The sequence below is a fragment of the Tachypleus tridentatus genome, chromosome 12 (assembly GCF_004210375.1).
Source record: "Tachypleus tridentatus isolate NWPU-2018 chromosome 12, ASM421037v1, whole genome shotgun sequence".
NCBI lineage: Eukaryota > Metazoa > Arthropoda > Merostomata > Xiphosura > Limulidae > Tachypleus > Tachypleus tridentatus.
Window position 1 is genome coordinate 92,176,594 of NC_134836.1, and position 14,759 is coordinate 92,191,352.

The following is a 14,759-nucleotide window of genomic DNA, read 5'->3' on the forward strand; positions in this document are numbered from 1 at the left end:
TAATTGCTCCCAGTATTCTATTTATCCTTTTACTGAAAGTTATCAAGCAAAACAATATTTTATTGTATCTTGATCATGCTTTAAAATATTTATTGTGTTCTAAATATTGGTTTTATTTATTTGATTCATCTATTTGAAAACTTATGCAAGTGTCATCCTAATCGTAATAACTGTTCTGATTACTTAAACACATAAAAAGAATCAAAGTTCATAAAATTAACCTGTAAGGTCTTTGCATTTCTGAACTAATCTGATTCTGCACAACTGGTTAAGTTTGGTTTCCTTATAAGTTATTTTGTGTAAAACGTAAAATCGTGTTAGTGCACTTAGCCACATGATAAATGCATTAATGTTAAATACAAGCCATCATACAGCTACTTACACAAATCCAAGGATGTTTCAAAGCTTCAGAAGCTGTGACCCGTTTGGCAGGATTAACAGTTAACATACAGTTGATGAGATTCTTGGCTTCTGGTGTAACTGTGTCCCACTCAGGAGATGGATACTGAATTACAGTCAAAAATATCACTTTTATTTTATGTTATTTTTGTAAATATTTAACAATTCATTTTAAGTTTTTTTTTGTTTTGCTTTTGGCATACTGAATAACTCTTAAAACACTTTTTTGCACATTTCCTATAAAATTAAAAACAAATATTATTAATCAGGAATTATACATGTGACTCCCTTTCTGTAAATTTGTTGTATAAATAAATTAGAAAAAAATGTTATAGTATTTGACATAATCAATCAATTGGCACCTTATGTGAAACATGGGCTGCATGATCAGGTCCAGGGTTAGAGTTCTATACAGTAAACAATGAATGCATTGGATAAAGTTATCAACAAGGAGATAAACTGACAAAACTCAAACCCTTCAAAGCTATTGTCCAAGACTGATAATGTTATATACAGAGGTATAAAAGTGTTCTTCCAAAATAGTAGGTGGAATGCATTTATTTCTGTCCACCCTTGAGTCTAATTCTGGTCAGGTCAGACTTCAGGGTTCACTCACTGCCATCACTAGCAGTACCTATGACGTGCATGGTTACTTTTATCTTAATAGCAGGACTGACTACCATTTTCATAAAATGTTCACAACTGAGAAGAGCGTAGATCATTTTCAGTGTCTCAAATCTTAAACCCTCTGATTGCAACATGGCCCAAAAAAGAATGGAAGTACAAGGATATTATGAATTCAGTAATTCAGTACTTTATCATAGCATTGTAATTTAACTTGTATGTTTAATGTATTATGGACTGAAAGTTTCACTGTTTTATGAATATTTAATTAATAACAAAACAAACAAATGAAATGCTTAGGGACAACAAGCAATCTATTGGTTCACCTAGGTTGTACCAATCTCTGGACTAAATTAAAACTATCAAAGAAACCTCTAACCCAGCCTTTATCAAGTAGACTAATTTTCATTTCTTAAGCTTATTTTCTGGTATAATTTTAAATTAATAAAAGAAACAACAGAGTTTCTAAGGATAAATAATTATTACTCTCAAAACCCCATGTGCAGATTATAGAAAGTACAGATTTGTAAATATAATAACTGAAAATTAATGTAAAACGTTCAGACAATAAGACCACTTTTCATTAGTTTCAATTTACATTTTCTTTAGCAATTATAAGATTTTGATTAATCCTGGATTATACTTACATCATATGCACCAACTTTTATCTGTGCATATAACCTATGTTGATCTTCATCCCAGAAGGGAGGGTAACCCACTAATAATATATAGAGTATTACTCCTAGAAAGCATAAAAGGAAGCAATATGTTTCAAATTATTGGTAACCTCATAGAAGATTAATAGTCGAATGCAGAATAATTTAATTAAATTACACAAATGAAGAGTTTCTTGATGGGTTAGTGGTAAGTATAAGGACTTAAAATGCTAAAATCTGGGGTTTGATCCTCCATAGTGGACACTGTAAATAGCCCATTGTGTAGCTTTGTGCTAAAACCACAAACAAAACAAAAAAATACACATGAAGAACCATAATAATTAGCCATTTAATACCTTTTTTGTGAGCTATACAAAACATTTTGTAAATATCTTATGTTAAACACAATCCAAGATATATCAGTTTCACCACAGTATTCATTTACATCCAAATTCATCATCACTACATCATAAATATTCATGCTTAGATAGTATGATAAACTGCTCCAACATACATCCACAGACATATGAAAATATCATTGGTAAAAAAGAAGTGAGAAAGAGAAAACAAACATTATGCTATATCTCTAGACATTTTAACATAAAAATTGGTATCTTTACAATAAGTCCAGAAACAAATTTGTTCTAACACATCAAAAAAAAGTTATTACAGTATGCATGCTTTATTACCCATTACCTAATTGTTACGAATGTAACAGAACAAATATTGAACATCATCTGTTAAAAAGAAATACCACTATAATAATCTCCATAGTTGTCCGATATCATACCAGTCGTATTATAACATTTTTCGTAAGCCTAAATTCATAAAATTATTCAAATATTTCGTGGGTGTCCCCTATCAATAACAAAGCTTTAAGATACCTACAGAAATGAAGCACATGCATATAAGAGTAAAATGTAGAAACACATCTATAGGTGTGAAATACAGTTTTAACAAATACTTAGGAATACAAACAATAAATACTGAATGTCATCATAGGTCTATCCCCCACACAAACAAATCACAACACATTAAGAAACATAATATAATGTTCCAATTAATGCTTACATAAAATAGTAAATTGTACACATGCATGTGCATCGTGTCAAAAAACATTTTGAAATTCAATATCACATCAACTGACAACCTATAGGTTGAACACATTGTTGTAACAGAAATAGATCCTAATTCCATCTTTCCATAACCAGTACGAAATATATTATATAAAAAAATTGATAGAATAGTTTTTTGATACACAAATAGTTTATTACAAATACAAATTAATATAATGAAGTTAATATATCATTAGATAGTTGTTACATAAAATGTGACTGTCAGAAAAATATGCAACAGATTAAAGTTGAAATGAAGAAGATGTGGTGAGTGTTGAGTAAAGAAAAACAAAATATTTCACCTTTCAACATAATCCACACGAAATATTTTATTCAAATTAAATTACATAAGAAAGGTTTACTCTTCAGGCTTATTCATTAATTAAGCACGTAACTGATAAATTAACATTTATTTTGCAATATCTGAACAAACATACTGTAAAAACTCTAAATTTAAATATATAGAATCAGTAATTAAGATAACATATAATAATCTAGAAGGTAAATTTATGACGTCCCATTCAACATAAACACTTTATCCACAAAGTTTCCAATAAATGAGCCTTGAAATATTTAAAAAACAAACAAACCTGTAAGTGTTAACACCTGGGGACGAAACAGGTAAAGTTATACAAATGTTAAATTATTTATTAGTAATTGCAACTTTAAATTTAATGACAATTTTTTCAACAAAATCAAAGTATGAGTAACTCTCTTCCTCCCCTTCTTTGCAACATTTTTTATGGAAGATTTTGATAGCAAATTGTTTGCAATGTTGGACAATAAACCACATATTTACGTATGCTACACTGATGTTGCTTAAGAAGTTTAATGATAAGTCAGAACTGATTAATCCTGATGTATAGTTTAGTTTTACAAAGTAAAAATAAATAATTACAAAAAAATACAATAGCTTTTTTTCATATGTTCTTTATAGTAAGAAATATGTTGCACACCACATATTTCCAACCATAAAGTCATAAAGTTATTGTTTTCAGAAGATTTGCATTTATAAAATAATAAACACATGTTGAATGCTTGCTCAGCTATACAAACTGAAATTAACTGTTTGAGATATATTGCTCTATCTAGAGAATCTGTAGCTAAATTGGTCAAAAATTGCTTTCATAGATTAAAAATGATCCAAATGGAAACCAACCAAAGAATAAAAATGAGAAATATAATGTTTCCTATAATTTTTAAGTCCACTCAAAATAATCCAATTAGATTAATTGCATTTTACAAAACCAAGAAATATATATTCAATTTAATGTTGATGTGCATTTACCTATAGTGGGAAAAGTAAGCAGTGTCTTACAGTTAGATTAAAAAAAACAAAATCTCTTATCATAGAGTGGTAGAGAAATCAACAATCGCCACACAGTTTTTTTTAAACTAACCATAAAATTAATTTTGGAGAAACTAAACTTGTTGCTGAACCAAAATATTGTCATCAATGTAATATTAAATAAAACAACTGAAATACATAGAAGTAGAATCAAAGATAATGAAATATGGATAGAACATAATATTTGTTTTATAATAAGCAACTTAACATTATTGCAATGGCTGTGTCAAGCTAGTTTGCCTTTGAGTGTTATGCTTTGTGTGTTTAAACTGGTTGAAGATCTTAAGTAGTTAGTATATGTTAATTTTAACAATGTATATATAACTAACACTATATTATAAAAATTATATTTGCTTAAAAAACAGCTGTCGTAAATATATTAACCCTTAACACAAAGCATTTTTGATATTCTGTATAGGAAATATATTTCTTATTCAAACATATTTAAACAATTTTTCTAAATGTTAATGCAGTTATAATATCTCTATAAACTGGATGTGCTAGTCCTGTTACAGAAGTAAAGATTACATAGCATACCACAAGTCTCACCCTAGTTTGTACAGGTTTAGGTACTACCCATCTCAATGTGTAAATATCTTTAAAGTCTACAGAGGTGCATATACATATTGTATGAATAATAGTAGTTGAGTCATGTAATGATTTGTGGGATACCACCCTAAAGCTTTTACTGGACTATAAAAGTAGTGTCCACATATGTCTTGATTTCAGTGGTTTTGACTGTTTCCTGTCTCATTCCTGTTCAAACATTTGCAGAGCCCTTTCCACAGCAGCCAGTTGAAGTCATAGCAGAAGGTAAAAAGCCAGTAAGTTTGGTAACGAAGACAAATATTGTGTACAAACATTTTATTTATTAGCTCACAGAGGGTTTTCTATTTTTTACGTTTGTTGTCTGCATTTGATTTATTTTCTGCATGAGATTTACAGACTCTGTGTTTTGTGCATACATTAGATATTAGTAACATGAATACCACACGCAATACATTACTGAGTAATGTTAATGTCAAAAAAGGATCATACTTAAAAAACTACAGATATGTTGAGATCACCTCTACTTAAGAAAAAGTACAAATAAGTTAAAGTAATGTAAGGATTACACTTAGGAAACTACAGACATGATGAAATTGTGTAAGAAGCATATTTGAAAAACTACAGATATTTGATGTCATAAATGTACTTCATAAAGTACAAATATGTTAAGATTAAGGAAGTAGACAGTTTTTGGTTGTTTGTTTTCAGCACAAAGCCTCTCAAAGGACTGTCTTTGCTTTGTCCACCATGGGAATCAAACCACAGAATTTTAACATTTTTAAATCCATAAACTAAACACTAACGTACCAGAGAACGAAGTGAGAATATTATTTAAGAACTTACATAAATGTTGTAAAGTTTGAACATTAATACCAAAATTACATATATACTTATCTAAAGAACGAAGTGTAGGTAAGAAACAGACATATTAATGTAAGGTAAGAAAAACATTTAGAAACTACAGATGTGTTGATGTCAATTAAGAACAACCTTACAACACCACATGTTAATCAATGTTGCTGTTAGATAACCCCAGTACATAATGTATACAATTGCATTGAAGTTGAATATACTTAAAGGAAGCATATACTTAATTCTATAGATGATTTTGATATATATGTATATCAAATAGAAATAACATTGACATTGATGATAAATAAGGGCAGTACTTACCACATGCCCATACATCAACTGGTTTACCATATGGATCCTTCTTAAGTACTTCTGGAGATAGATATCCTGGTGTACCTGCAAAGCCTGTAAAATAGCAATAATTAAGTAAAAGTTTCAATCCAAATAGAAATTAAATACAGACTTTATAGATACAAATATTTAAAAAAATGCTTTGATCATACATTAAGTGTACTCACATAATTTTTGTTTTAAATCTAAAATAATACCCTCCATGTTATTTTTTAACTAGTTTAACTTGCAAAACTATTTTCTAAAACTACAGAAACTTCCTAGCTTGGGAACAGGTTTCCCAATACATGTTCCTAAAATTTGTTGTCCACAGCTAAGAAGCCAAAATTGTTAGGAAATGTATAATACTAATTCTTAACTGCAACTGGAGATTGGATGACAACATTCTAGGCTTTTGTTTTTTTAAATCATACAGCAGGGATAAAACTTCTCATTGGCTTATATACTGGTTGTGTTCCATTTGGCCTAATGAGTTCTCGATTAAGTGAAACCACCATTGGCACTGGATATGGCAAAAGAAATATGGTTGGAATACTATTATTACCATTGTAATCTACTTTTCTAATTCTTGAAAATCCCCAACAAACTAGATAGCATTAAAATATAATTAGCCTAACAGTAATGTTTTATGACAAATATGATTAGTTAGAGTTACTTATTCACTCAGCAGATGTTACTTCCAAAAAACATGCTTAATAGTTTATGAAAATACAAAAATCTATAGTTTTTTGTTACCTATGTGAAGACAGAGTCAAAACAAGTACTTTCCACAGATTTTACAAACTTTATAAAATAAGACCATGAAGAATTACTAACAAAAAATACCAAAACAAAAAGAACACATCTTCCTCTCCTGTTTGATGACAAGAACAAAACATATATAAATATCTTCTTTGTCTTCATAGCCTAAAGATATATACGTTGTATATTTTAGTGTTCTGATTAAAAGCTTGGGATGTTAACTGGTTTGGTTTGTTTTGAATTTAGCAATGTAAGACTAGAGGGAAGGCAGCTAGTCATCACCACCCATCACCAACTGTTGGGTTACTCTTTTACCAACAAATAGTGGGATTGACCACACATTATATAATGCCCCCATGGCTGAAATAGCGAGCATGTTTGGTACAACTGGGATTCAAACCCACAATCCTTGGATTACAAGTCAAGTGCCTTATCCACCTGGTCATGCCAGGCCGGATGCTAACTGATGAACTGATATAACTGATTACATAACCTAGTGTCAAGTAAACTAATCAATTAATCAAAATTATGGTTTCCAATTACTACTTTTAATTACACCAACTATCTAAGTAATCAAAATATTGTAATTAAGGTTGCTTGTGCTTTCGGTGTTAGAGTCAAAAGATTAAAACTATCTGTCACTGTCAGTAATTTTGAACTCCTGACCAGAGGAAGGGTAACTGTCCAGCAGTACTCATCAACAACCATGTGTTGTTTCTTCTCTTCCTCTCTCTATATTTAAAACTACTGACAGTGGAGGCAACTGGATAATCATCTCTTGTTAAGTTTCTTTTTTTTTTTATTTGTTTATGAACAAACACATGGTTCAAAAAATACTATACTAATTTATTAATCAACTGTAATCAGTTAATAAGGTTATCAATTAATAAATACCACTAGTTGTCCAGTTGTATTACTGTCAAACCTGTTATGAATATGAATGGAAAAACCACATTCAAAGGAACCTTTGTTCATATTATCTTCTTCACGTCTTTAAGATATAGCATAAGTAGGTTTTCTCAGAACTATAAAAGTAAATGTTGCAAGTACAAGTGTGTAGCTTTTTGACATCATATAACAAATAAAATGACTAAAGGTTTGTGAATAGAGTTTTTGCCCAAACACAAAAAAAACATATGACTCCATAATTCGATGGTATAAACAAAAACATCCATCACAAAGCATTAAAGCTGTATAATACAATGCTTTAAAGGCACTGTTTCCCTATCAGTCTTGCACAATGCTCATTGATGCATTTAAATATATTAATTTTAAATGATATTAAACTAATTTAGTCTTCAGTCTTGTTTACTGTGATACTAATCAAACAGCTTAGCAAACAGTCCAATAGAAAGAAAGAGCATTTACATAACATTCTATTTGAAGTGCACATGTAGAGCTTCTCTATTACTTGGTTGTTGTACAATACAACTTACTTTTAATTAAGTCTCTATTAAAGAGAGACTGCTAGAACAGTCTGAAACTATTGTTTAGCACTTAACTATTTGTGCACAGAAAATTTAAGACCCCTTTTGCACTTTCTCATGAAGAAACTTACCATACCAAGCCTGTTGATCACCTTGCACTTCAATTGCAAGACCAAAATCTGCTAATTTCACAGCTGCTCCTTTAGTTTTGCTTGCTAGGAGGAGATTCTCTGGCTGTTAGAGTGAAAATATAAAACAGATGTATATTTGATATTAAGAAAAGGCCTTTTAAGTTCTATAGTCAGTGATTAAATTTACTAATTAAATCACATAACTAGTTCAATGGCTGTATAAAATCTGGCAATAAAGTCTTGTTATTATTTAAAAACTATCAAAGAAACAAACAAAATAAACTTGAAGGTCAACTCATAATTGTTCTTAATTTATGGTTTTTAACTCTACAAAATTCGACAACCTTTTAACTGAAAGGCAACAATAATTTGGGGCACCTGGAAAGTTATGTAGAACCAATGTAAACTAGTTCTTTATGTGTCAGTATAATAAATCACTGCAACACAGAATGGTGAGTCTACAATAAATGTGTTTTAGGAAGAGAAACAGCCAGTACCCATTGAAATTTCTTATTTCTCAACTTTTCACCTTATGGCTAATATTCATTCCAAGTGGGTTCAGACAGTGTATTCAGTAAGATGATAACACTTTCAATAAAAAGTCTTAGGTTTTTTCATTTTGGCTCTCTTAGAATATCTCAAGCTCAATGGTGCATTTTGTTTTAGAACTATTGTAAAAAGGTTAAAGTTTTGTTCATATGATGAACAAAACCTACATTTAGTGTTAAAAGCTTTAAAGTATAGAATAGACATTAAAAAACTTTAATACTTATATACAAGTAATGTAGATGTATGTTTACTTGGGATACTGTATTCAGAAAATACCTTTTCTCAAAGTATTCATAATTGAAAAGTGAATAGAGAAGGCAAAATCTATAGGTTCTACTGAAGAAGATTCCTTAGTGGAAACATCAATATAAATATGTCCTTGAAATTATTGAAATCATGCTAAAAACTAATTTAGGCATCATTACTATATCATGTGCATATCTACAGATTTCTAAGAAGATTTATGGTAAAACTGAGTGAACTTAGCTAATGAAATTCTAAGAAAAAATTATATTACAAAAATTAGATACTATGAAGTCTAGATACATTATATTTAAAGGAATGTAGACTATCCAGATAAGTTTTTGGCAAGAGTATCATACATTTTTTTAAATTTATATCACTTAAGATGAAATTCCATTGAGAATTGTTTGAGAAGTAGTTTATACAATATGTGTATGTTTAGAGCTGAAAATTATCAAAATAACAATAACAAAATAATTTTGAATTGAATTAGTTTCCTACATAGACTGTTGTACACTAATTATAGTTATTGAGTTTGTTTTTCAATAATATTATTCTGTATATAATAATGGGGAAATATTGTAATCATGCACATATGTAGTGCACAAGTTATGATTTAGTTGGAGAATCATGAATTTCTAACATCAGTTATGCACCTTTCAATGATGTATCGTCACTGAATTTATGGGATAATCATATGAGAGATATAATTGTAAGAATTGGTACTTAAAAATTCTTTCAAAAAGTACAGTGTCTCAATAGATTACAATATATATATTTTTTCCCATTTGAAGAGGTTTGGGGGTATTATATGATAAATGTACAAATCTAATGAAATGATTAAACAATTATTAACATTTTCAATACTCACATTATCAAGCACTTGAACTTGCTTATGTAATGTTTGGTGACCCCAAAAGAACATATAAAACCATAAAGCAACACCTCAAAGTACTACTTAAGACACGTCAAATGAATTTCTCTCATGTTGTACCCATTTCCAGATTATCTCATTCATAATGACAGGTAAAAATACAATACCACATAAAACAGTTTATCATAAAACTTAGATGAAACACTAATGAAACAATACCAAGGTGATAACGAATACTACTTTCCATATTTTGTGTGTCTTTTTCAGTCCAACATTTGTTGAAACTTGTATGCATATAAATTTGTTATTATTCAGTTCGTATGGACTTAATCTCATTTAGGGTTTACATTGTGAGATGTACTAATCATCTACACTATAGGTAATATGTGAAGAAGAATTTACTCATTTGTAATGCAGATTACACTGTTTAATTTAAAACATCTACTCTTCTGAATTTTGTTTAGAAACAGGATTTATAAGGAGTTTAATTTAATAAAAGTAAAACACTACCACTAGTTATCATACTACTGGTTCATTGGCAATGATTGTAAAAACAGGTCATGTAGATACAATACAAACTTGTGTGTATGTGTGTTTTCTTATAGCAAACCCTATCAGGCTATCTGCTGTATCCACTGAGGGAATCAAACCTCTGATTTTAGTGTTGTAAATCTATTGACTTACCACTGTACCACTTGGGCACATAAACTTATGAAGAACGTTCAAATAGACAATTCTCTATTTTTATTTTTAATAACCACTTAACCTTCTACATAATATTACATTATACAATATTCAACAGGTTTAAAGTTTCACTACATACCTTGAGGTCTCTGTGAACCACATTATTTTGGTGACAGTGGTGGACACTTTCCAAAATTTGTTGAATACAATGGCTAGATAGTGAAAATTATATACTTTATAAATTAATATTTTATTTTATATGCACAAAATAATACATTATAAACAACAACTAGTAAATTCTAAGAGCCTGTTTTCTCTTTTATTGTAAAAAGCATATGAAAGTAAAAGCATTATATTCACTTTTACAGCTATAAGTTACGATATTCATATAAAATATTTTAATGCTGTATTTCATATATTTGAACAAGTCCATGTTCTTCAGAAAATCGTTCTGTGGATTTTTTTTTATTTCGATAAGGATTTGCTAAATTTTTTAACCACACCATTTAGTTATATTTTTATGGTTTAGATGGCAGCACATTTCTTAGTTATTTTAAATTCGGCACTATTTAAAGTTGAATTGCTATAGGTCGCTCATATTTACAATTGCCATCTATTGAAATAGTTTTATATATACGACTTAAAATTAAAAGATACATCTATTGTGATGAACAATAAAATTAATTCCTGCTATAAAATTTTCCTTTAATATTTCACAAAAAAACAAATTGATTGAAATTTCCGAAGGCACTTTTTTACAAATAAACACACCACTAACGAAGTTAGAACTAGCATTTCTTTCCCAGATAATAGCCATTAGAAGCCTTGATATACTCACGGGATCATCTCATGTTGAAAAAAATGAGTAAAATAACAACTAAGAGAATTGTACAAATTACATTTTTAATAGCGTTCCCTGACTTATTTTAAGTTTATCAACTGAAAACAAAAAACGTGACCTTTATGATGAAAATCTTTATTTAAGGTTGACGTTCTAATAACAAATTTTTGAATTTCATGCAAAGATACAAGAAGGCTATCTGCGTTAGCCGTCCCTAATTTAGCAGTGTAAGACGAGAGGAAAGGCATCTAGTCATCACCACCCACACCAACTCTTGGGCTCCTCTTTTACCGACGACTGATGGGATTGGCTGTACATTATAACGACCCCACGGCTGAAAAGGCGATCATGTTTGGTGTGACGGGGATTCAAACCCGAGACCATAAAATTACGAGTCGAGTGCCCTATCACCCTGATCATGCCGGGATTCAATGGTAAATGTGAAGCATCTATGTGCGTATTGTTGGTTTTCTGGCAACCTTTTTACGATTATGACGTTACTTTTCTTGAAAATTAAATATTTAGGTAGAAAATACGCTCTGAACCGAAGACTCAACGGCAGAAAAATAAACGCAAACAAACATATGTTACTAACAACAAAATCATTATATAAAAATGTTACCGAAGTTACGAGCCAAAATTTCATCATAGACATACTAAAAACTGGTTTTAAAAATACACAAATAACTGAAAATACTAAATTAATCACTATTGTATAGAATAGCAGCGACATGTATAAGAAAATGAAGCTGTCGCTTAGAATTTCTGTTGATCAAGATTATTCCAGACAAAAATCATCTTTATTAAACATATTCAGTATTTCCAAATATATAAATAAATGTGTTTTACGTCTGTTTTGGCGTTCATTTTACTTCCGGTACACAACTACACACTGTTGAACTTAAAGTGAGCTTTAAGAAGTTCTAATTTGAAAGAAACAAATGCAACAACTTTGCAAGTTTTTTCTCTCTACAAATAAAGTATATTTGATTTTCTCTTCACACGCGGCTCGACGTGAAAGGTGCTTTAAGCACGTAATTCAAACGCTATTTAGTCTAATTAATCTTTAAAATTCCTTCACTTGCCTGTTTTTGGATTTGCGCTTCTTTTTCTGTGTAACATTACTATTTAGTCTCTAAAATATTATCGACTTCAACATCTGAATGTATTCTAACATTCTATCTCGTAGAACGTTGAACCATTTGAATTTATCATACTTATGACTTCAGGATGAATAGTTTTTAAACTTTATATGGAACACCACATCTACGTAGATTATAGTATATTTTACTGATTACATAAATAACGTGGAGTAGACAAAATTATATCTACTGTAAATATGTAAAGTAAGTAGTATTTTTTATGAACAAAAACCAAAAGATAATGTCAGTCACTGCTGGTTTGTCTTTCGGTTTGATGAACAATGGGGTTGCGTCTTCTCAATGTTGTTCTCTGTTATATAGTTAAAAGTGACGTTTTTGAAATCTTCAAAATGACAGCCAGTGATGCGAGTACGTGATTTCACACTCTCGTGCTCAATAACAAATAGCTAACAGTAAAGTTCTTCGAGTATTTTAAAGCGTACAAACTTGTCGTTTTGAAACTTATGTCTTATAAAATTTTAGCTTTTATGAATAGAGAACGTACGTGTACATCTATAAAGCAGAGTTAGCTTATCCGAAGAATACTTGGATCTACAGTTAGAATGGAATACTTACATTCTGCATTGAGATTTGGATTATAAAGATAGAAAATATTTTAAACATAGATTTGTTGGATTCGTTATCTTTATAACCTGGTATTGTAAGGCTATCATCACTGTCATACACTAGCTTTGAGAGCTTATGTTCCTAGGTCTTACTCTTTTTTATTCCTTTGGTTGCAAATTTATTCTTGCTACTGGGAAGTTAATTGAAGAAATGGATGTGGCGTGTTATTTCTGTCATTATTTTCCTACAAGTTATTACATAGAACAGATATTGTATATTATGGTGAATGTGTCGGGCTGCGAATCGTAAAGTCGGTTGTTCGAAAAAGTGGTAACTCTGAACAAGTTCCGTTCATTCAACCGTGGATGTATTACAGTCAAACTCTCTCTGTTTGGTTCAAGGATCGAACAAAGCCATTGTAGCGGTGAGTGCTGATAGCTTGCTACTCTCCCTCAATAGAACACATTAACACCAATCACGTGCAATGAAATTCCTAATTGGTAACAAGACCCCAGGAAAATATGGTTAGATCAGAATAGAGCGTAGTCACACGTACAAGTTCATAGCAGCGTTTCTACAACTGATAGAAAATGAAAGCGGTGTTCAAGATACTCCCTTCTTCAACATATATCTGAAATCACTTGAATGAATACCCATGAACTAATGTATATTTATTTTCCTTTAGCTGGTGTTGGAAAGTAACGCTCATTTAAAATAAGGCTCTATGTTACGAGGTAAAATTCAAGATCGATTTCATAATCTTTCGTAGAAGCTTGTTTCTTTTATTATTTTATTATTTCGCGCAAAGCTATACGAGAGCTATCTGCGCTAGCCGTTCATAATTCAGCAGTATAAAGCTAGAGAGGAAAGGCAGCTAGTCATCGCCACCCACCGCCAACTCTTGGACTACTCTTATCAATGAACAGTGGGATTGGCCGTCACATTATAACGCCCATACGGCTGAAAAGTCGAGTATGTTTGGTGCGACAGGGATTCGAACCCGCGACCCTCAATTTACGAGTCAAGTGCTTTAACCACCTGGCCATGCTGGTACAAGAAAACCTGCAATCAACTTTTTATAATTTTTATGCTATTGGTTTTCCAATTTTTCAGTGTTTAAAACGTAATTAAACATTTTCAACAATATCTAGGAATAAATTAAGATGATCAGAGGAGTGAACATCTGCAATGTAACGTGACTTCTAGGTCTATCGAATACCTTTGACCACTCTAATCGTCTAACACGTTGTTATCGCTCAAACTCAAGAATTCATTTGTTCCTGTACAAATCAGAAAAACAAAAAAGTGTTTATTTAACCTCTGAATTTAAACAAGTCTGATGTAATTTGAAAACTGGTTGAACAGGTGTAAATCAAATCATAATAATTTGTTTTAAATTTTGCGCAAAGTTATGAGAAGACTATATGTGTAAGCCATCCCTAATTTGGTAGTGATGGATCAGAGGGAAGGCAGCTAATCATCACTGACCATTGTCATTTTTTGGGCTACTCTTTTTGCTAAACGAATAGTGGGATTAGCTGTAACATTATAACGCCTCCAAGGTTGAAAGGACGAAAATATTCGAGGACGGAGATTTAAGCCTACGGCTTGCAGATTACAAGATGGGCGCCTTAACCAATTGGTTATTCTAGGCTTTAAATAAATC

At 30.7% G+C, this 14,759-nt stretch overlaps 1 protein-coding gene across 6 annotated transcripts in view; it reads right to left on the reverse strand.

Moving 5' to 3' along the window:
• The window catches only part of LOC143233996 (calcium/calmodulin-dependent protein kinase type II delta chain-like), a 159,032-nt gene that overhangs the window by 26,519 nt on the left and 117,754 nt on the right, over positions 1-14,759 (reverse strand). For all 6 annotated transcript variants that reach the window (XM_076470979.1, XM_076470977.1, XM_076470981.1 and 3 more), the window contains 5 exons: positions 10,683-10,755; positions 8,194-8,296; positions 5,865-5,948; positions 1,671-1,765; positions 383-505 (listed from right to left, as the gene is read on the reverse strand). In XM_076470979.1, coding sequence (XP_076327094.1) covers positions 383-505; positions 1,671-1,765; positions 5,865-5,948; positions 8,194-8,296; positions 10,683-10,755 — 478 coding nt within the window. The remainder of the gene's footprint in view (positions 1-382; positions 506-1,670; positions 1,766-5,864; positions 5,949-8,193; positions 8,297-10,682; positions 10,756-14,759) is intronic.